At 51.0% G+C, this 22244-nt stretch overlaps 1 protein-coding gene across 5 annotated transcripts in view; it reads left to right on the top strand.

Moving 5' to 3' along the window:
- LOC135554798 (rhophilin-2-like) overlaps positions 1-22244 on the top strand; it is a 91925-nt gene extending 69681 nt beyond the window's left edge. The window contains exons 11-17 of one of the 5 annotated variants that reach the window (XM_064987269.1): positions 789-983; positions 2776-2822; positions 6858-7007; positions 9988-10143; positions 17900-20900; positions 21024-21071; positions 21113-22244. In XM_064987269.1, the coding sequence (XP_064843341.1) occupies positions 789-983; positions 2776-2822; positions 6858-7007; positions 9988-10143; positions 17900-18160 (809 nt within the window). In that variant the 3' untranslated portion in view covers positions 18161-20900; positions 21024-21071; positions 21113-22244. Of the gene's footprint in view, positions 1-788; positions 984-2775; positions 2853-6857; positions 7008-9987; positions 10144-17899; positions 20901-21023; positions 21072-21112 lie in introns of all 5 variants that reach the window. The other 4 variants (XM_064987246.1, XM_064987239.1, XM_064987262.1 and 1 more) reach the window with 4 other exon arrangements.

Genomic DNA, 22244 nt, shown 5'->3' with positions numbered 1-22244 from the left:
TATATAGTCCCTGACTGTCTGGACTCTACACACTGACTGTCATTTATATAGTCCCTGACTGTCTGGACTCTACACACTGTTATCACCTGGTACCCCGTGTATATAGCCATGTTATCACCTGGTACCCAGTGTGTGTGTGTGTGTGTGTATAGCCATGTTATCACCTGGTACCCAGTGTGTGTGTGTATAGCCATGTTATCACCTGGTACGCTGTGTGTGTGTATAGCCATGTTATCACCTGGTACCCAGTTTGTGTATAGCCATGTTATCTGTTATCACCTGGTACCATATGGTCTGCGTCCATTTAGTTTTTACCTGTATACGTATTCACCTGGCTTAATGACTCTTCCTCTTTCCACTCTCCACCTCTTCATCTCCCTCCTCCACCTCCCCGTTAATTCCTCCCCTCTCCTCCACCTCCCCGTTAATTCCTCCCCTCTCCTCCACCTCCCCGTTAATTCCTCCCCTCTCCTCCACCTCCCCTCTCCTCCACCTCCCCGTTAATTCCTCCCCTCTCCTCCACCTCCCCGTTAATTCCTCCCCTCTCCTCCACCTCCCCGTTAATTCCTCCCCTCTCCTCCACCTCCCCTCTCCTCCACCTCCCGTTAATTCCTCCCCTCTCCTCCACCTCCCCCTCTCCTCCACCTCCCCGTTAATTCCTCCCCCTCTCCTCCACCTCCCCGTTAATTCCTCCCCTCTCCTCCACCTCCCCTCTCCTCCACCTCCCCGTTAATTCCTCCCCTCTCCTCCACCTCCCCGTTAATTCCTCCTCCCTCCTCCTCCCCCAGGTAAGGCCCACCTGCGGCGGGCTGTGATAGGTCATGAGGAGGCTCTGAGGATCCACGGTCTGTGCCGTCACCTCAGGAAGCTGGATGTGCTCCAGGCCATCCTCCAGGCCAGCCACAACCGTTCCCTGGCCAAGTTCAATGACAACAACCAAGAGGACGAGTTCACAGACTACCTGGAGGCTCCAGACATCGTCTGTGAGTCAATCAATCAATCAAATGTATTTGTGAAGCTCGAGACATCTGTGTAATTAATCAATCAATTGTATTTGAAGCCCCCAACATCTGTGTAATTAATCAATCAATTGTATTTGAAGCCCCCAACATCTGTGTAATTAATCAATCAATTGTATTTGAAGCCCCCAACATCTGTGTAATTAATCAATCAATTGTATTTGAAGCCCCCAACATCTGTGTAATTAATCAATCAAATGTATTTGAAGCCCCCAACATCTGTGTAATTAATCAATCAATTGTATTTGAAGCCCCCAACATCTGTGTAATTAATCAATCAATTGTATTTATGAAGCACCAGACATCGTCTGTAAGTGAACCTCTTATTGGGAACTCAACCAATCAACCAACCAACCACTCAATCAACCAACCACTCAATCAACCAACCACTCAATCAACCAACCACTCAATCAACCAACCACTCAATCAACCAACCAACCACTCAATCAACCAACCAACCACTCAATCAACCAACCAACCAACCAACCAACCACTCAATCAACCAACCAACCACTCAATCAACCAACCAACCACTCAATCAACCAACCACTCAATCAACCTCATTTAAAAACCTTTTTACATGGTCATCAGCTCTGGCTCCACATCACTGTGGATTCAGAGAGAGAGACCGAGGGGCTCTGACTGTTGGACCTCATGTCATTGGAGAGACCGAGGGGGTCTGACTGTTGGACCTCATGTCATTAGAGAGACCGAGGGGGTCTGACTGTTGGACCTCATGTCATTAGAGAGACAGAGGGGGTCTGACTGTTGGACCTCATGTCATTAGAGAGACCGAGGGGGTCTGACTGTTGGACCTCATGTCATTGGAGAGACAGAGGGGTCTGACTGTTGGACCTCATGTCATTAGAGAGACAGAGGAGGTCTGACTGTTGGACCTCATGTCATTATAGAGACCGAGGGGTCTGACTGTTGGACCTCATGTCATTGGAGAGACCGAGGGGGTCTGACTGTTGGACCTCATGTCATTGGAGAGACCGAGGGGGTCTGACTGTTGGACCTCATGACAATGGAGAGACCGAGGGGGTCTGACTGTTGGACCTCATGACAATGGAGAGACCGAGGGGTCTGACTGTTGGACCTCATGTCATTGGAGAGACAGAGGGGGTCTGACTGTTGGACCTCATGTCATTGGAGAGGCCGAGGGGGTCTGACTGTTGGACCTCATGACAATGGAGAGACCGAGGGGGTCTGACTGTTGGACCTCATGTCATTGGAGAGGCCGAGGGGGTCTGACTGTTGGACCTCATGACAATGGAGAGACCGAGGGGGTCTGACTGTTGGACCTCATGACAATGGAGAGACCGAGGGGGTCTGACTGTTGGACCTCATGTCATTGGAGAGACAGGGGGGGTCTGACTGTTGGACCTCATGACAATGGAGAGACCGAGGGGGTCTGACTGTTGGACCTCATGTCATTAGAGAGACCGAGGGGGTCTGACTGTTAAATGTACCTCATGTCATTGGAGAGACCGAGGGGGTCTGACTGTTGGACCTCATGTCATTGGGTCTGTTCCATCGATGGTGTTGTGAGACGAGACATACAATGTAACTTCCTGGTTGGTTCTCATGTGAAATTACCTTCAACAACCTAATAACCTTTTAGACAGTTGTTTAGTAGGTCCAGGATGTTGTGATGCTGTAATGTTTACAGTGCGCTCCCTGTCGTGCTGAACCCCAGAGGACGTTGGCAGGTTGTGTTGTTGTGGTAATTAACAGACCTGTTTTCCCTCCTCAGCTAAAACGGAGCACAAGGCAGAGATGGAAACACCCATGTCCACAAAGGTGAAAGTCACAGACTTTTTCCGGAGGCTGGTATGTGGGCTTACTAATTTTCTTTTAACATTTCAGGGCTGCTGTTCCAGACACAGATTGTTAAAGCCCTAGTCCTGGACTATGAAGCTTGGTGGATGGAGAATCACCAGTAACTCTTAAAACTCCTCTTATAGTCTGGGACTAAGATTAATCTCTGTCTGGGAAACCATCCCGTCGTGTAAATCTACGGTCTATTCAGGAATTGGCATCACAAAGCTCTGGATTTGTGTGTTGTCGTTTTTAAAAACAGTTCAATTCAGTTCAACTTTCTTTGAACAACCAGATGGTGTGGTGCTGTTTTCTGAATCCGCCCCAACAGAACCACTATGACAGTACTAACATTAACCCTGGAGACAGTGACCCAATAGAACCACTATGACAGTACTAACATTAACCCTGGAGACAGTGACCCAATAGAACCACTATGACAGTACTAACATTAACCCTGGAGACAGTGACCCAACAGAACCACTATGACAGTACTAACATTAACCCTGGAGACAGTGACCCAACAGAACCACTATGACAGTACTAACATTAACCCTGGAGACAGTGACCCAACAGAACCACTATGGCAGTACCAACATTAACACCTGGAGACAGTGACCCAACAGAACCACTATGACAGTACCAACATTAACACCTGGAGACAGTGACCCAACAGAACCACTATGGCAGTACTAACATTAACCCTGGAGACAGTGACCCAACAGAACCACTGACAGTACCAACATTAACCCTGGAGACAGTGACCAAACAGAACCACTATGACAGTACTAACATTAACCCTGGAGACAGTGACCCAACAGAACCACTATGGCAGTACCAACATTAACACCTGGAGACAGTGACCCAACAGAACCACTATGGCAGTACTAACATTAACCCTGGAGACAGTGACCCACCAGAACCACTGACAGTACCAACATTAACCCTGGAGACAGTGACCCAACAGAACCACTATGACAGTACTAACATTAACCCTGGAGACAGTGACCCAACAGAACCACTGACAGTACCAACATTAACCCTGGAGACAGTGACCCAACAGAACCACTATGACAGTACCAACATTAACCCTGGAGACAGTGACCCAACAGAACCACAATGACAGTACTAACATTAACCCTGGAGACAGTGACCCAACAGAACCACTATGACAGTACTAACATTAACCATGGAGACAGTGACCCACCAGAACCACTATGACAGTACTAACATTAACCCTGGAGACAGTGACCCAACAGAACCACTATGACAGTACTAACATTAACCCTGGAGACAGTGACCCAACAGAACCACTATGACAGTACTAACATTAACCCTGGAGACAGTGACCCAACAGAACCACTATGACAGTACCAACATTAACCCTGGAGACAGTGACCCAACAGAACCACTATGGCAGTACTAACATTAACCCTGGAGACAGTGACCCAACAGAACCACTATGACAGTACTAACATTAACCCTGGAGACAGTGACCCAACAGAACCACTATGACAGTACTAACATTAACCCTGGAGACAGTGACCCAACAGAACCACTATGACAGTACTAACATTTACCCTGGAGACAGTGACCCAACAGAACCACTATGACAGTACTAACATTAACCATGGAGACAGTGACCCACCAGAACCACTATGACAGTACTAACATTAACCCTGGAGACAGTGACCCAACAGAACCACTATGACAGTACTAACATTAACCCTGGAGACAGTGACCCAACAGAACCACTATGGCAGTACTAACATTAACCCTGGAGACAGTGACCCAACAGAACCACTATGGCAGTACTAACATTAACCCTGGAGACAGTGACCCAACAGAACCACTATGACAGTACTAACATTAACCCTGGAGACAGTGACCCAACAGAACCACTATGACAGTACTAACATTAACCCTGGAGACAGTGACCCAACAGAACCACTATGACAGTACTAACATTAACCCTGGAGACAGTGACCCAACAGAACCACTATGGCAGTACTAACATTAACCCTGGAGACAGTGACCCAACAGAACCACTATGACAGTACTAACATTAACCCTGGAGACAGTGACCCAACAGAACCACTATGACAGTACTAACATTAACCCTGGAGACAGTGACCCACCAGAACCACTATGACAGTACTAACATTAACCCTGGAGACAGTGACCCAACAGAACCACTATGACAGTACTAACATTAACCCTGGAGACAGTGACCCAACAGAACGGGTCGACTCTCGGTCATTAAGTGGTGTTGAACGGAATACGTCTCTTTCCTCAGCCTCCTTGTCTTGATGAATCAATAACATTAACAATGGTGGTGTCCTAAACGCACCCTCATCTATTCCCTACATAGTACCCTACATTAGACCAGGCTCCATAGTACCCTACATTAGACCAGGCTCCATAGTGCCCTACCTTAGACCAGGCTCCATAGTGCCCTACCTTAGACCAGGCTCCATAGTGCCCTACCTTAGACCAGGCTCCATAGTGCCCTCTGACCAGGCTCCATAGTGCCCTACCTTAGACCAGGCTCCATAGTGCCCTACCTTAGACCAGGCTCCATAGTGCCCTACATTAGACCAGGCTCCATAGTGCCCTACTTTAGACCAGGCTCCATAGTGCCCTACCTTAGACCAGGCTCCATAGTGCCCTGCCTTAGACCAGGCTCCATAGTGCCCTGCCTTAGACCAGGCTCCATAGTGCCCTGCCTTAGACCAGGCTCCATAGTGCCCTACCTTAGACCAGGCTCCATAGTGCCCTACCTTAGACCAGGCTCCATAGTACCTTACCTTAGACCAGGCTCCATAGTGCCCTACCTTAGACCAGGCTCCATAGTGCCCTACCTTAGACCAGGCTCCATAGTGCCCTACCTTAGACCAGGCTCCATAGTGCCCTACCTTAGACCAGGCTCCATAGTGCCCTACCTTAGACCAGGCTCCATAGTGCCCTACCTTAGACCAGGCTCCATAGTACCCTACCTTAGACCAGGCTCCATAGTGCCCTCTGACCAGGCTCCATAGTGCCCTACCTTAGACCAGGCTCCATAGTACCCTACCTTAGACCAGGCTCCATAGTGCCCTACATTAGACCAGGCTCCATAGTGCCCTACCTTAGACCAGGCTCCATAGTACCCTACCTTAAACCAGGCTCCATAGTGCCCTACCTTAGACCAGGCTCCATAGTGCCCTACCTTAGACCAGGCTCCATAGTGCCCTACCTTAGACCAGGCTCCCTCTGACCAGCTCCATAGTGCCCTACCTTAGACCAGGCTCCATAGTGCCCTACCTTAGACCAGGCTCCATAGTGCCCTACCTTAGACCAGGCTCCATAGTGCCCTACTTTAGACCAGGCTCCATAGTGCCCTACCTTAGACCAGGCTCCATAGTGCCCTACCTTAGACCAGGCTCCATAGTGCCCTACCTTAGACCAGGCTCCATAGTGCCCTACCTTAGACCAGGCTCCATAGTGCCCTAACTTAGACCAGGCTCCATAGTGCCCTACCTTAGACCAGGCTCCATAGTGCCCTACCTTAGACCAGGCTCCATAGTGCCCTACCTTAGACCAGGCTCCATAGTGCCCTACCTTAGACCAGGCTCCATAGTACCCTAACTTAGACCAGGCTCCATACTGCCCTACCTTAGACCAGGCTCCATAGTGCCCTACCTCTGACCAGGCTCCATAGTGCCCTACCTTAGACCAGGCTCCATAGTACCCTACTTTAGACCAGGCTCCATAGTTCCCTACCTTAGACCAGGCTCCATAGTGCCCTACCTTAGACCAGGCTCCATAGTGCCCTACCTTAGACCAGGCTCCATAGTGCCCTACTTTAGACCAGGCTCCATAGTTCCCTACCTTAGACCAGGCTCCATAGTGCCCTACCTTAGACCAGGCTCCATAGTGCCCTCTGACCAGGTCCTTTATGACTGACAGTGTGCATCCCAATCAAGATTTGGGGTGTCCATGGTAAGTTTTCACAACATCCTGCCCCTCCCCCTCCAGGGTCCTCTGTCAGTGTTCTCTGCTAAGCAACGCTGGACAGCTCCTCGTACCGTCAGGCTGAGACTGGAGGACAGAGACCTGGGCTTCACCCTGAGAGGAGACCCAGTACCTGTACAGGTTACCTCCCTGGACCCTCTCTGCCCTGCCGCTGTGAGTCTGCTATACTACTGGTTACTGGGGGGAAGGGTTAGGCTGACGCACACTAGGCTAATGGGGGGGAAGGGTTAGGCTGACGCACACTAGGCTAATGGGGGGAAGGGTTAGCTGACGCACACTTAGGCTAATGGGGGGAAGGGTTAGGCTGACGCACACTTAGGCTAATGGGGGGAAGAGTTAGGCTGACGCACACTAGGCTAATGGGGGGGAAGGGTTAGGCTGACGCACACTCAGGCTAATGGGGGGAAGAGTTAGGCTGACGCACACTTAGGCTAATGGTGGGGAAGGGTTAGGCTGACGCACACTAGGCTAATGGGGGAAGGGTTAGGCTGACGCACACTTAGGCTAATGGTGGGGAAGGGTTAGGCTGACGCACACTAGACTAATGGGGGGAAGGGTTAGGCTGACGACACTTAGGCTAATGGGGGGAAGGGTTAGGCTGACGAACACTTAGGCTAATGGGGGAAGGGGTTAGGCTGACGCACACTTAGGCTAATGGTGGGAAGGGTTAGGCTGACGCACACTAGGCTAATGGGGGGAAGGGTTAGGCTGACGCACACTTAGGCTAATGGGGGAAGGGTTAGGCTGACGCACACTTAGGCTAATGGGGGGAAGGGTTAGGCTGACGACACTTAGGCTAATGGGGGAGGGGTTAGGCTGAAGCACACTTAGGCTAATGGGGGAAGGGTTAGACTGACGACACTTAGGCTAATGTGGGGGAAGGGTTAGGCTGACGCACACTTAGGCTAATGGGGGGAAGGGTTAGGCTGACGCACACTTAGGCTAATGGGGGGGAAGGGTTAGGCTGACGCACACTTAGGCTAATGGGGGGAAGGGTTAGACTGACGCACACTTAGGCTAATGGGGGAAGGGTTAGGCTGACGCACACTTAGGCTAATGGGGGGAAAGGTTAGGCTGACGACACTTAGGCTAATGGGGGGGGAAGGGTTAGACTGACGCACACTTAGGCTAATTGGGGGAAGGGTTAGGCTGACGCACACTTAGGCTAATGGGGGGAAGGGTTAGGCTGACGCACACTTAGGCTATTGGGGGGAAGGGTTAGGCTGACGCACACTTAGGCTAATGGGGGGGAAGGGTTAGACTGACGCACACTTAGGCTATTGGGGGAAGGGTTAGGCTGACGCACACTTAGGCTAATGGGGGAAGGGTTAGGCTGATGCACACTCAGGCTAATGGGGGAAGGGTTAAGCTGACGCACACCTAGGCTAATGGGGGGAAGGGTTAGGCTGACGCACACCTAGGCTAATGGGGGGAAGGGTTAGGCTGAACCACACTTAGGCTAATGGGGGGAAGGGTTAGGCTGACGCACACTTAGGCTAATGGGGGGAAGGGTTAGGCTGACGCACACTTAGGCTAATGGGGGAAAGGTTAGGCTGACGCACACTTAGGCTAATGGGGGAAGGGTTAGGCTGACGCACACTTAGGCTAATGGGGGGAAGGGTTAGGCTGACGACGACACTTAGGCTAATGGGGGAAGGGTTAGGGCTGACGCACACTTAGGCTAATGGGGGGAAGGGTTAGGCTGACGCACACTTAGGCTAATGGGGGGAAGGGTTAGGCTGACGCACATTTAGCCTCAAGGAGGGAAGGGGTGTGTGCTTAGGGTTGTTGTCCTGTTGGAAGGTGAACCTCCACCCCAGTGTGATCTCCTGAGCGATCTGGAGCAGGTTTCCATCAATGACCTCTCTGTACTTCACTCCGTTCATCCTTCCCTTGATCCTGACTAGTCTCCCAGTCCCTGCTGCTGAAAAACATCCCCACAGCATGATGCTGCCACCACCATGCTTCACCGTAGGGATGGTGCAAGGTTTCCTCCAGACGTGACACTTGGCATTCAGGCCAAAGATTTCAATCTTGATTTCATCAGACCAGAGAATCTTGTTTCTCATGGTCAGTGTCCTTTAGGTGCCTTTTGGCAAACTCCAAGTGGGCGGTCATGTGCCTTTCTTACTGAGGAGTGGCTTCCATCTGGCCACTCTACTATAAAGGCCTGATTGGTGGAGTGCTGCAGAGATGGTTGTCCTTATGGAAGGTTCGCCCATCTCCACAGAGGAACTGGAGTTCTGTCAGTGACCATCAGGTGTTTGGTCACCTCCCTTGATGGACAGCATCATGCTGTGGGGATGTTTTTCAGCGACAAGGACTGTGAGACTAGTCAGGATCAAGGGATAGTTGAACGGAGCAAAGTACAGAGAGATCCTTGATGAAAACCTGCTCCAGAGCGCTCAGGACCTCAGACTGGGGCGGAGGTTCACCTTCCAACAGGACAACAACCCTAAGCCCTTCTCCCCCGATTGGTCAGTTTGGCCGAGTCAAGGGGTCTGAATACTTTCTGAATACACTGTGTATCCCCCCCACTAGTACTTTAATGAAGACAGCTTCTCCATCCCAGAGGGGAAATCAATTATTTCCAGGGGCATTTAGTAGTCTGGCGACCTAAATGCCAGAGGGGAAATCAATCATTTCCAGGGGCATTTAGTAGTCTGGCGACCTAAATGCCAGAGGGGAAATCAATCATTTCCAGGGGCATTTAGTAGTCTGGCGACCTAAATGCCAGAGGAGAAATCAATCATTTCCAGGGGCATTTAGTAGTCTGGCGACCTAAATGCCAGAGGGGAAATCAATAATTTCCAGGGGCATTTAGTAGTCTGGCGACCTAAATGCCAGAACTGAACAAGAAACGGGCAACCAGTGCAGAACAAACACTAGTGTAAATTGATGTTTTTATTTAGTTTCCCTTTTGTACTTGAACTATTTGCACATCGTTACAACACTGTAAATAGACTTATGACATTTGAAATGTCTTTATTCTTTTTGGAACTTCCATGAGTAATGTTTGCTGTTCATTTTTGATTATTTCACTTTTATGTTTTATTTCAGTTGCTTTGGAAATGTTAAAACCCTCCTTCCACCTGTTGTTCATGACTAAATGTTGTCATCTCTCTGTTACCAGGTCGACGGGCTGAAAGAGGGGGACTACATTGTTGCCGTGGGAGACGCGGACTGTAAGTGGATGGTAGTGAGCGATGTGATGCGGCTGCTGAAGGATGTGGACGAGGACGGGATCGACATCCGCGTTGTTAGCTTGATGGACAGCGGCCTGCCCATGGTAAGGTCCGCCCTCTGGCTCTGATTGGCTCCTGAGGAAGCCTGGAAGGTCCTTGTTGGCTCCTGAGGAAGCCTGGAAGGTCCTTGTTGGCTCCTGAGGAAGCCTGGAAGGTCCTTGTTGGCTCCTGAGGAAGCCTGGAAGGTCCTTGTTGGCTCCTGAGGAAGCCTGGAAGGTCCTTGTTGGCTCCTGAGGAAGCCTGGAAGGTCCTTGTTGGCTCCTGAGGAAGCCTGGAAGGTCCTTGTTGGCTCCTGAGGAAGCCTGGAAGGTCCTTGTTGGCTCCTGAGGAAGCCTGGAAGGTCCTTGTTGGCTCCTGAGGAAGCCTGGAAGGTCCTTGTTGGCTCCTGAAGCCTGGAAGGTCCTTGTTGGCTCCTGAGGAAGCCTGGAAGGTCCTTGTTGGCTCCTGAGGAAGCCTGGAAGGTCCTTGTTGGCTCCTGAGGAAGCCTGGAAGGTCCTTGTTGGCTCCTGAGGAAGCCTGGAAGGTCCTTGTTGGCTCCTGAGGAAGCCTGGAAGGTCCTTGTTGGCTCCTGAGGAAGCCTGGAAGGTCCTTGTTGGCTCCTGAGGAAGCCTGGAAGGTCCTTGTTGGCTCCTGAGGAAGCCTGGAAGGTCCTTGTTGGCTCCTGAGGAAGCCTGGAAGGTCCTTGTTGGCTCCTGAGGAAGCCTGGAAGGTCCTTGTTGGCTCCTGAGGAAGCCTGGAAGGTCCTTGTTGGCTCCTGAGGAAGCCTGGAAGGTCCTTGTTGGCTCCTGAGGAAGCCTGGAAGGTCCTTGTTGGCTCCTGAGGAAGCCTGGAAGGTCCTTGTTGGCTCCTGAGGAAGCCTGGAAGGTGAGGAAGCCTGGAAGGTCCTTGTTGGCTCCTGAGGAAGCCTGGAAGGTCCTTGTTGGCTCCTGAGGAAGCCTGGAAGGTCCTTGTTGGCTCCTGAGGAAGCCTGGAAGGTCCTTGTTGGCTCCTGAGGAAGCCTGGAAGGTCCTTGTTGGCTCCTGAGGAAGCCTGGAAGGTCCTTGTTGGCTCCTGAGGAAGCCTGGAAGGTCCTTGTTGGCTCCTGAGGAAGCCTGGAAGGTCCTTGTTGGCTCCTGAGGAAGCCTGGAAGGTCCTTGTTGGCTCCTGAGGAAGCCTGGAAGGTCCTTGTTGGCTCCTGAGGAAGCCTGGAAGGTCCTTGTTGGCTCCTGAGGAAGCCTGGAAGGTCCTTGTTGGCTCCTGAGGAAGCCTGGAAGGTCCTTGTTGGCTCCTGAGGAAGCCTGGAAGGTCCTTGTTGGCTCCTGAGGAAGCCTGGAAGGTCCTTGTTGGCTCCTGAGGAAGCCTGGAAGGTCCTTGTTGGCTCCTGAGGAAGCCTGGAAGGTCCTTGTTGGCTCCTGAGGAAGCCTGGAAGGTCCTTGTTGGCTCCTGAGGAAGCCTGGAAGGTCCTTGTTGGCTCCTGAGGAAGCCTGGAAGGTCCTCCTGAGGAAGCCTGGAAGGTCCTTGTTGGCTCCTGAGGAAGCCTGGAAGGTCCTTGTTGGCTCCTGAGGAAGCCTGGAAGGTCCTTGTTGGCTCCTGAGGAAGCCTGGAAGGTCCTTGTTGGCTCCTGACGAAGCCTGGAAGGTCCTTGTTGGCTCCTGACGAAGCCTGGAAGGTCCTTGTTGGCTCCTGGGGAAGCCTGGAAGGTCCTTGTTGGCTCCTGGGGAAGCCTGGAAGGTCCTTGTTGGCTCCTGGGGAAGCCTGGAAGGTCCTTGTTGGCTCCTGGGGAAGCCTGGAAGGTCCTTGTTGGCTCCTGGGGAAGCCTGGAAGGTCCTTGTTGGCTCCTGGGGAAGCCTGGAAGGTCCTTGTTGGCTCCTGAGGAAGCCTGGAAGGTCCTTGTTGGCTCCTGAGGAAGCCTGGAAGGTCCTTGTTGGCTCCTGAGGAAGCCTGGAAGGTCCTTGTTGGCTCCTGAGGAAGCCTGGAAGGTCCTTGTTGGCTCCTGAGGAAGCCTGGAAGGTCCTTGTTGGCTCCTGAGGAAGCCTGGAAGGTCCTTGTTGGCTCCTGAGGAAGCCTGGAAGGTCCTTGTTGGCTCCTGAGGAAGCCTGGAAGGTTCTTGTTGGCTCCTGAGGAAGCCTGGAAGGTTCTTGTTGGCTCCTGAGGAAGCCTGGAAGGTTCTTGTTGGCTCCTGAGGAAGCCTGGAAGGTTCTTGTTGGCTCCTGAGGAAGCCTGGACGGTTCTTGTTGGCTCCTGAGGAAGCCTGGACGGTTCTTGTTGGCTCCTGAGGAAGCCTGGACCGGCAGGCGATGGCAGATAAATTGTGTTCCTCATTAAGTTATCAGGGCTGTCAAACTCTCAGCTCTCGATGAGGAGTGCCTCTCTCTCTCAGCTCTCGATGAGGAGCCTCTCTCTCTCAGCTCTCGATGAGGAGTGCCTCTCTCTCTCAGCTCTCGATGAGGATCTCCCTCTCTCTCTCAGCTCTCGATGAGGAGTGCCTCTCTCTCTCAGCTCTCGATGAGGAGTGCCTCTCTCTCTCAGCTCTCGATGAGGAGCCTCTCTCTCAGCTCTCGATGAGGAGTGCCTCTCTCTCTCAGCTCTCGATGAGGATCTCCCTCTCTCTCTCAGCTCGATGAGGAGTGCTCTCTCTCTCAGCTCTCGATGAGGAGTGCCTCTCTCTCTCAGCTCTCGATGAGGAGTCCCTCTCTCTCAGCTCTCGATGAGGAGTGCCTCTCTCTCTCAGCTCTCGATGAGGAGGATCTCTCTCTCTCTCAGCTCTCGATGAGGAGTGCCTCTCTCAGCTCTCGATGAGGATTGCCTCTCTCTCTCAGCTCTCGATGAGGAGTCCCTCTCTCTCTCAGCTCTCGATGAGGATCGCCTCTCTCTCTCAGCTCTCGATGAGGAGTGCCTCTCTCTCTCAGCTCTCGATGAGGATCGCCTCTCTCTCTCAGCTCTCGATGAGGAGTCCCCTCTCTCAGCTCTCGATGAGGAGTCCCTCTCTCTCAGCTCTCGATGAGGAGTGCCTCTCTCTCTCAGCTCTCGATGAGGAGTGCCTCTCTCTCAGCTCTCGATGAGGATCTCCTCTCTCTCAGCTCTCGATGAGGATCTCCCTCTCTCTCAGCTCTCGATGAGGATCTCTCTCAGCTCTCGATGAGGATCTCTCTCTCAGCTCTCGATGAGGATCTCTCTCTCTCTCAGCTCTCGATGAGGATCTCTCTCTCAGCTCTCGATGAGGATCTCCTCTCTCTCTCAGCTCTCGATGAGGATCTCTCTCTCTCAGCTCTCGATGAGGATCTCTCTCTCTCAGCTCTCGATGAGGAGTCCCTCTCTCTCTCAGCTCTCGATGAGGAGTCCCTCTCTCTCTCAGCTCTCGATGAGGAGTGCCTCTCTCTCTCAGCTCTCGATGAGGAGTGCCTCTCTCTCTCAGCTCTCGATGAGGATCTCCCTCTCTCTCAGCTCTCGATGAGGATCTCCCTCTCTCTCAGCTCTCGATGAGGATCTCTCTCTCTCTCAGCTCTCGATGAGGATCTCTCTCTCTCTCAGCTCTCGATGAGGATCTCTCTCTCTCAGCTCTCGATGAGGATCTCTCTCTCTCTCAGCTCTCGATGAGGATCTCTCTCCCTCTCAGCTCTCGATGAGGATCTCTCTCTCTCTCAGCTCTCGATGAGGATCTCTCTCTCTCAGCTCTCGATGAGGATCTCTCTCAGCTCTCGATGAGGAGTGCCTCTCTCTCAGCTCTCGATGAGGATCTCTCTCTCTCTCAGCTCTCGATGAGGATCTCTCTCTCTCAACTCTCGATGAGGATCTCTCTCTCTCTCAGCTCTCGATGAGGATCTCTCTCTCTCAGCTCTCGATGAGGAGTGCCTCTCTCTCTCAGCTCTCGATGAGGATCTCTCTCTCTCTCAGCTCTCGATGAGGATCTCTCTCTCTCAGCTCTCGATGAGGATCTCTCTCTCTCTCAGCTCTCGATGAGGATCTCTCTCTCTCTCAGCTCTCGATGAGGATCTCTCTCTCTCTCAGCTCTCGATGAGGAGTCCCTCTCTCTCTCTCAGCTCTCGATGAGGAGTGCCTCTCTCTCTCAGCTCTCGATGAGGAGTGCCTCTCTCTCTCAGCTCTCGATGAGGAGTGCCTCTCTCTCTCAGCTCTCGATGAGGAGTGCCTCTCTCTCTCAGCTCTCGATGAGGAGTGCCTCTCTCTCTCAGCTCTCGATGAGGAGTGCCTCTCTCTCTCAGCTCTCGATGAGGAGTGCCTCTCTCTCAGCTCTCGATGAGGAGTGCCTCTCTCTCTCAGCTCTCGATGAGGAGTGCCTCTCTCTCTCAGCTCTCGATGAGGAGCCTCTCTCTCTCAGCTCTCGATGAGGAGTGCCTCTCTCTCTCAGCTCTCGATGAGGATCTCCCTCTCTCTCAGCTCTCGATGAGGAGTGCCTCTCTCTCTCAGCTCTCGATGAGGAGTGCCTCTCTCTCTCAGCTCTCGATGAGGAGTGCCTCTCTCTCTCAGCTCTCGATGAGGAGTGCCTCTCTCTCTCAGCTCTCGATGAGGAGGATCTCTCTCTCTCTCAGCTCTCGATGAGGAGTGCCTCTCTCTCAGCTCTCGATGAGGATTGCCTCTCTCTCTCAGCTCTCGATGAGGAGTCCCTCTCTCTCTCAGCTCTCGATGAGGATCGCCTCTCTCTCTCAGCTCTCGATGAGGAGTGCCTCTCTCTCTCAGCTCTCGATGAGGATCGCCTCTCTCTCTCAGCTCTCGATGAGGAGTGCCTCTCTCTCTCAGCTCTCGATGAGGATCGCCTCTCTCTCTCAGCTCTCGATGAGGAGTCCCTCTCTCTCTCAGCTCTCGATGAGGAGTCCCTCTCTCTCTCAGCTCTCGATGAGGAGTGCCTCTCTCTCTCAGCTCTCGATGAGGAGTGCCTCTCTCTCTCAGCTCTCGATGAGGATCTCCCTCTCTCTCAGCTCTCGATGAGGATCTCCCTCTCTCTCAGCTCTCGATGAGGATCTCTCTCTCAGCTCTCGATGAGGATCTCTCTCTCTCAGCTCTCGATGAGGATCTCTCTCTCTCTCAGCTCTCGATGAGGATCTCTCTCTCTCAGCTCTCGATGAGGATCTCTCTCTCAGCTCTCGATGAGGATCTCCTCTCTCTCTCAGCTCTCGATGAGGATCTCTCTCTCTCAGCTCTCGATGAGGATCTCTCTCTCTCAGCTCTCGATGAGGAGTCCCTCTCTCTCTCAGCTCTCGATGAGGAGTCCCTCTCTCTCTCAGCTCTCGATGAGGAGTGCCTCTCTCTCTCAGCTCTCGATGAGGAGTGCCTCTCTCTCTCAGCTCTCGATGAGGATCTCCCTCTCTCTCAGCTCTCGATGAGGATCTCCCTCGCTCTCAGCTCTCGATGAGGATCTCTCTCTCTCTCAGCTCTCGATGAGGATCTCTCTCTCTCAGCTCTCGATGAGGATCTCTCTCTCTCAGCTCTCGATGAGGATCTCTCTCTCTCTCAGCTCTCGATGAGGATCTCTCTCCCTCTCAGCTCTCGATGAGGATCTCTCTCTCTCTCAGCTCTCGATGAGGATCTCTCTCTCTCTCAGCTCTCGATGAGGATCTCTCTCTCTCTCAGCTCTCGATGAGGAGTGCCTCTCTCTCTCAGCTCTCGATGAGGATCTCTCTCTCTCTCAGCTCTCGATGAGGATCTCTCTCTCTCTCAGCTCTCGATGAGGATCTCTCTCTCTCTCAGCTCTCGATGAGGATCTCTCTCTCTCTCAGCTCTCGATGAGGAGTGCCTCTCTCTCTCAGCTCTCGATGAGGATCTCTCTCTCTCTCAGCTCTCGATGAGGATCTCTCTCTCAGCTCTCGATGAGGATCTCTCTCTCAGCTCTCGATGAGGATCTCTCTCTCTCAGCTCTCGATGAGGATCTCTCTCTCTCAGCTCTCGATGAGGAGTCCCTCTCTCTCTCTCAGCTCTCGATGAGGAGTCCTCTCTCTCTCTCAGCTCTCGATGAGGAGTGCCTCTCTCTCTCAGCTCTCGATGAGGAGTGCCTCTCTCTCTCTCAGCTCTCGATGAGGAGTGCCTCTCTCTCTCAGCTCTCGATGAGGAGTGCCTCTCTCTCTCAGCTCTCGATGAGGAGTGCCTCTCTCTCTCAGCTCTCGATGAGGAGTGCCTCTCTCTCTCAGCTCTCGATGAGGAGTCCCTTTCTCTCTCAGCTCTCGATGAGGAGTCCCTCTCTCTCAGCTCTCGATGAGGAGTGCCTCTCTCTCTCAGCTCTCGATGAGGAGTGCCTCTCTCTCTCAGCTCTCGATGAGGAGTGCCTCTCTCTCTCAGCTCTCGATGAGGAGTGCCTCTCTCTCTCAGCTCTCGATGAGGAGTGCCTCTCTCTCTCAGCTCTCGATGAGGAGTGCCTCTCTCTCTCAGCTCTCGATGAGGAGTGCCTCTCTCTCTCAGCTCTCGATGAGGAGTGCCTCTCTCTCTCAGCTCTCGATGAGGAGTGCCTCTCTCTCTCAGCTCTCGATGAGGAGTGCCTCTCTCTCTCAGCTCTCGATGAGGAGTGCCTCTCTCTCTCAGCTCTCGATGAGGAGTGCCTCTCTCTCTCAGCTCTCGATGAGGAGTCCCTTTCTCTCTCAGCTCTCGATGAGGAGTCCCTTTCTCTCTCAGCTCTCGATGAGGAGTGCCTCTCTCTCTCAGCTCTCGATGAGGATCTTTCTCTCTCTCAGCTCTCGATGAGGATCTTTCTCTCTCTCAGCTCTCGATGAGGAGTGCCTCTCTCTCTCAGCTCTCGATGAGGAGTGCCTCTCTCTCTCAGCTCTCGATGAGGAGTGCCTCTCTCTCTCAGCTCTCGATGAGGAGTGCCTCTCTCTCTCAGCTCTCGATGAGGAGTGCCTCTCTCTCAGCTCTCGATGAGGAGTGCCTCTCTCTCTCAGCTCTCGATGAGGATCTCTCTCTCTCTCAGCTCTCGATGAGGAGTGCCTCTCTCTCTCAGCTCTCGATGAGGAGTGCCTCTCTCTCTCAGCTTTCGATGAGGAGTGCCTCTCTCTCTCAGCTCTCGATGAGGAGTGCCTCTCTCTCTCAGCTCTCGATGAGCAGTGCCTCTCTCTCTCAGCTCTCGATGAGGAGTGCCTCTCTCTCTCAGCTCTCGATGAGGAGTGCCTCTCTCTCTCAGCTCTCGATTACAAGCTGAATGTGCTCTTTTTTTCATTTAGTCAAATGGATAACTACTGCAGGAAGTGTTTTATATTATGTGTCAATACCCTGATTTTTGTGGGGAATATTTTTAAAACTCATACAGTTTAATTCATTTAAGTAGAAATGAGAAATGTTTAGCCTTTACCTGTAGTAATAGCCTCTCTCCCTCCCCTCCTCTCTCCCTCTCCTTCTCTCTCTTCCTCATCTTCCTCCTTCCCCTCCTGTCTGACCTCTCTCCCTCCCCTCCCACCTCTCTCCCTCCCTTCTCACTTCTCATCCCTCCCCACCTCTCTCCCTCCCCTCCCACCTCTCATCCCTCCCCTCGTCTCTCCCTCCCCTCCCACCTCTCTCCCTCCCCTCTTACCTCTCATCCCTCCCCACCTCTCATCCCTCCCCTCGTCTCTCCCTCCCCTCCTACCTCTCTCCCTCCCTCCTCTCTCTCTCTTCCTCATCTTCCTCCCTCCCCTCTTCTCTCACCTCTCTTCCTCTCCTTCTTCTCTCTCCCTCCCTCATCTTCCTCCCCTCCCTCCTCTCTCCCTCCCCTCCCTCCTCTCTCCCTCCCCTCCCACCTCTCTCCCTCTCTTCCTCATCTTCCTCCATCCCCTCCTGTCTCACCTCTCTCCCTCCCCTCCTCTCTCACCTCCCTCCCTCCCTCCCTCATCTTCCTCCCCTCAGCCCACTAAGAGTGCCACGTACTGCGGAGGTATATCTAAGACCTACTCCATGATCTGCCTGGCATTCGACGACGACAAGAGCCCCAAGGGCCGCAAGGTGACCAAGAAGGGCTCCTTCCTGTCCTGGGGCGTGAAGAACCATCTGAAGAGCTCCAGCACCCTGAGCCTCCCTACAGCAGACTACTCTGGAACACTGCCTTGGAACAAACCCTGTCCCACCTTCCCTTCCTCCAGCTCCTACAACGACCCCGCTCTTTACTAGAGAAGGAAACATACTGGACTCTAGACACTCTACTGGGTTAGAGAATACTGTGTGAAGGTCTCAAATGGCACCCTATTCCCCATATAGTGCAGTACTTTGGAGGTCTATGGGCTCTGGTCTAAAGTAGTGAGCTATATAGGGAATAGGGTGCCATTGTGGGCACACTTGTTAAATCCACTTTAATCAGTGTAGAGGGAGGAGACGGGTTAAAGAAGGATTTTTAAGCCTTGACAATTGAGACATGGATTGTATTTGTGTGCCAATCAGAGGGTGAATGGGCAAGACAAAATATTTAAGTGTCTTTGAACAGGATATGGTTGTAGGTGCCAGGCGCACCGGTTTGTGTGAAGAACTGCAACGCTGCTGGGTTTTTCACACTCAACAGTTTCCCATGTGTATCAAGAATGGTCCACCTACCAAAGGACATCCAGCCAACTTGACACAACTGTGGGAAGCACTGGAGTGCAACATGGGCCAGCAACCCTGTGAAACGCTTTCAACACCTTGTAGAGTCCACGCCCAGACACGTTGAGGCCGTTCTGTCACGTTGAGGCCGTTCTGTCACGTTGAGGCCGTTCTGTCACGTTGAGGCCGTTCTGTCACGTTGAGGCCGTTCCGTCACGTTGAGGCCGTTCCGTCACGTTGAGGCCGTTCCGTCACGTTGAGGCCGTTCCGTCACGTTGAGGCCGTTCCGTCACGTTGAGGCCGTTCTGTCACGTTGAGGCCGTTCTGTCACGTTGAGGCCGTTCTGTCACGTTGAGGCCGTTCTGTCACGTTGAGGCCGTTCTGTCACGTTGAGGCCGTTCTGTCACGTTGAGGCCGTTCTGTCACGTTGAGGCCGTTCCGAGGGCAAAAAGGATGGCGGTGTCACTATATTAGGAAGGTGTTCTTAACGTTTTGTATACTAGGTGTTCTTAATGTTTTGTATACTCGGTGTGTTGATATTCTAATGTAAAAAATGTCAAGTTATACTATGTAGATATCCCACTATGTAGAAGGTGAAGTATGTAACTCTTAAACCAGGAAGTGATACGTCTGTAGTGAGTGTGTGATAGGCTAACCGTCTGTAGTGAGTGTGTGATAGGCTAACCGTCTGTAGTGAGCGCGTGATAGGCTAACACAATGCGCTGTAAGCTGATGAAAATAGATTTCTTAATTTTTTTTATTTTTGTGTGTAATTTCTTGTTAAGACAATTACTGTGGTTGATATGAAGGACTATTGTGTGTGGTGGGCTGTTCTGATGTAGGCCTTGTGAAATCTCTGTTTTAGATTTTATTGGCATGTCAGGGGAGGGAGGAAGAAGAGGGGGGGAGAGGGGGCCTGGGTTGAGGGGAAAAGAGGGAGGGATGGAGAAGGGGCCTGCGCAGTGTAATAAACCAAAAAACCTCTGGGCCATCGAGACACAGCTCTCACCTAAGCTTCTGCCATATTGTAATAGTGAGTTCTAAAAAGCCTTTAAATGGAACTCGTCGTAGTTAAACACTAATATCTTCCCCCTCCTCCTGTACTGCTGACCGGCAGCCATTTTGAAACTCGTCGTAGTTAAGCACTAATATCTTCCCCCCTCCTCCTGTACTGCTGACCGGCAGCCATTTTAATGACAACCTTTCCTGGTAGAGCAGGGAAAAGTCTCCCTACCAGCGGACAGATGTGGTTCTATCTCTGTGGATGTTTGTGTAATATTTGCTGTTAAAAATGAAGGCTATTTTGTAAAAGGGAAAAAGGCTGGTTGTGTTGTCTGTTTTTTGTCTCCGGTGTTCAGTGTATTTGCAGATGCTAACGTTAATATAATAGTATACAACAGGTTCATGTTAATTTCGCTAAGCCTGGGTTCCATCGAAGGGAAGAGTCCCTGTTTGATTCCACCATTGTGATTCTACTGGTCTCTAGTGGTCTCTAGTGGTTTCTAGTGGTTTCTAGTGGTCTCTAGTGGTCTGTAGTGGTTTCTACTGGTCTGTAGTGGTTTCTACTGGTCTCTAGTGGTTTCTATGGGTTTCTACTGGTCTCTAGTGGTCTCTACTGGTCTCTAGTGGTCTCTAGTGGTTTCTACTGGTCTCTAGTGGTCTCTACTGGTCTCTAGTGGTCTCTAGTGGTTTCTACTGGTCTCTAGTGGTTTCTACTGGTCTCTAGTGGTTTCTACTGGTCTCTAGTGGTTTCTATGGGTTTTTAGTGGTCTCTAGTGGTCTCTAGTGGTTTCTATAGGTCTCTACTGGTCTCTAGTGGTCTCTACTGGTCTCTAGTGGTTTCTATGGGTTTTTAGTGGTCTCTAGTGGTTTCTATGGGTTTCTACTGGTCTCTCGTGGTCTCTACAGGATGTCCACCTGAACATTTTTCTGACACTGCAGTGTTGCACTTTCTTATCTACAAAGTAGATTATTATACGTTTGATAATCAAATTATTTCTGTAATAAAAATCAAACAAAAAGAAACATCTGAATATCTGTGTACATTGTAAAGCGTGTGTAGACGGTAAAGTTGTGAAATCTGTTGGCTGTTGCAAAGTAATGTATTTTCTGAGATCATTGTCTTCAAAGGGGTATGTAAAAAAAAATATATTTTCACTGCGTTTCATCTTCTTTCAGGAAATGACACTCGTGGTTTCCTGAATTCCACAAAGCAGCATATTGTGTGCAGGTCATCGGTACTCTAGGTTTGATTGTAAACACACCTGTTGGACAGTCACAACTCTAGGTTTGACTGTAAACACACCTGTTGGACCGAGGACAGTCACAACTCTAGGTTTGATTGTAAACACACCTGTTGGACAGTCACAACTCTAGGTTTGACTGTAAACACACCTGTTGGACAGTCACAACTCTAGGTTTGACTGTAAACACACCTGTTGGACAGTCACAACTCTAGGTTTGACTGTAAACACACCTGTTGTACCGAGGACAGTCACAACTCTAGGTTTGATTGTAAACACACCTGTTGGACAGTCACAACTCTAGGTTTGACTGTAAACACACCTGTTGTACCGAGGACAGTCACGACTCTAGGTTTGACTGTAAACACACCTGTTGGACAGTCACAACTCTAGGTTTGACTGTAAACACACCTGTTGTACCGAGGACAGTCACAACTCTAGGTTTGATTGTAAACACACCTGTTGTACCGAGGACAGTCACGACTCTAGGTTTGACTGTAAACACACCTGTTGGACAGTCACAACTCTAGGTTTGACTGTAAACACACCTGTTGGACAGTCACAACTCTAGGTTTGACTGTAAACACACCTGTTGGACAGTCACAACTCTAGGTTTGACTGTAAACACACCTGTTGGACAGTCACAACTCTAGGTTTGATTGTAAACACACCTGTTGCACCGAGGACAGTCACAATCCTTTTCTGTTACTCGTCCCATCTTTACTGAACTCAATTGTGACTGAATAGTTGTTGTACAGTTTTTATAATGTTTGTGTAAACTGTACTCCAACTATTGCCTCACGAGACAGTTTATAACGGACAGCTGTCCTGCTCCAGTTATGTGTAAATATAAAGTTACATTATTATGAAGGGAAATGAATTGAAGGGCATTTTGACTTCGTGTGTAGGAATGGATATGATTGAGTTGATATATTATTGTAAAATGTTTTTTTCTGTTGGGAGGTGTACAGTATACTGCATGATTATAAACGATTCATCTCTGTTGGGAGGCATATATTGAGTATATCTTCACAGTCCTCATGTTTTCTGTTGGGAGGCTTACACTGTTAATATCTACACAGTCCTCATGTTTTCTGTTGGGAGGCTAACACTGTTAATATCTACACAGTCCTCATGTTTTCTGCAGTGGGGGTACACCCCAAATTAATCCCTATATAGTGAGCCCATAGAGCGCTGGTTAGATGTAGTTCACACTACAGGGGATAGGAGGCCATTTTGGACGGACTCCTTGTTGTTGTTGTTGTTCTCCTGTTGGTTTCCATGGTTTCACTCTGTACCTCCTTTCTTACTGCCGGATACAAAACAGCTGTGGTGACAATGTCTTGCTGTTGATCGATGTACCGTCGTTATTTTATCATCGTGTATGTTTGTTCTCGGTCAACTTAAATCTCAATAAACTATGTGAATAAACTGAA

The sequence above is a fragment of the Oncorhynchus masou genome, chromosome 2, assembly GCF_036934945.1.
Source record: "Oncorhynchus masou masou isolate Uvic2021 chromosome 2, UVic_Omas_1.1, whole genome shotgun sequence".
Classification (NCBI taxonomy): Eukaryota; Metazoa; Chordata; class Actinopteri; order Salmoniformes; family Salmonidae; genus Oncorhynchus; species Oncorhynchus masou.
This window is presented reverse-complemented; position numbering and strand designations above follow the sequence as displayed.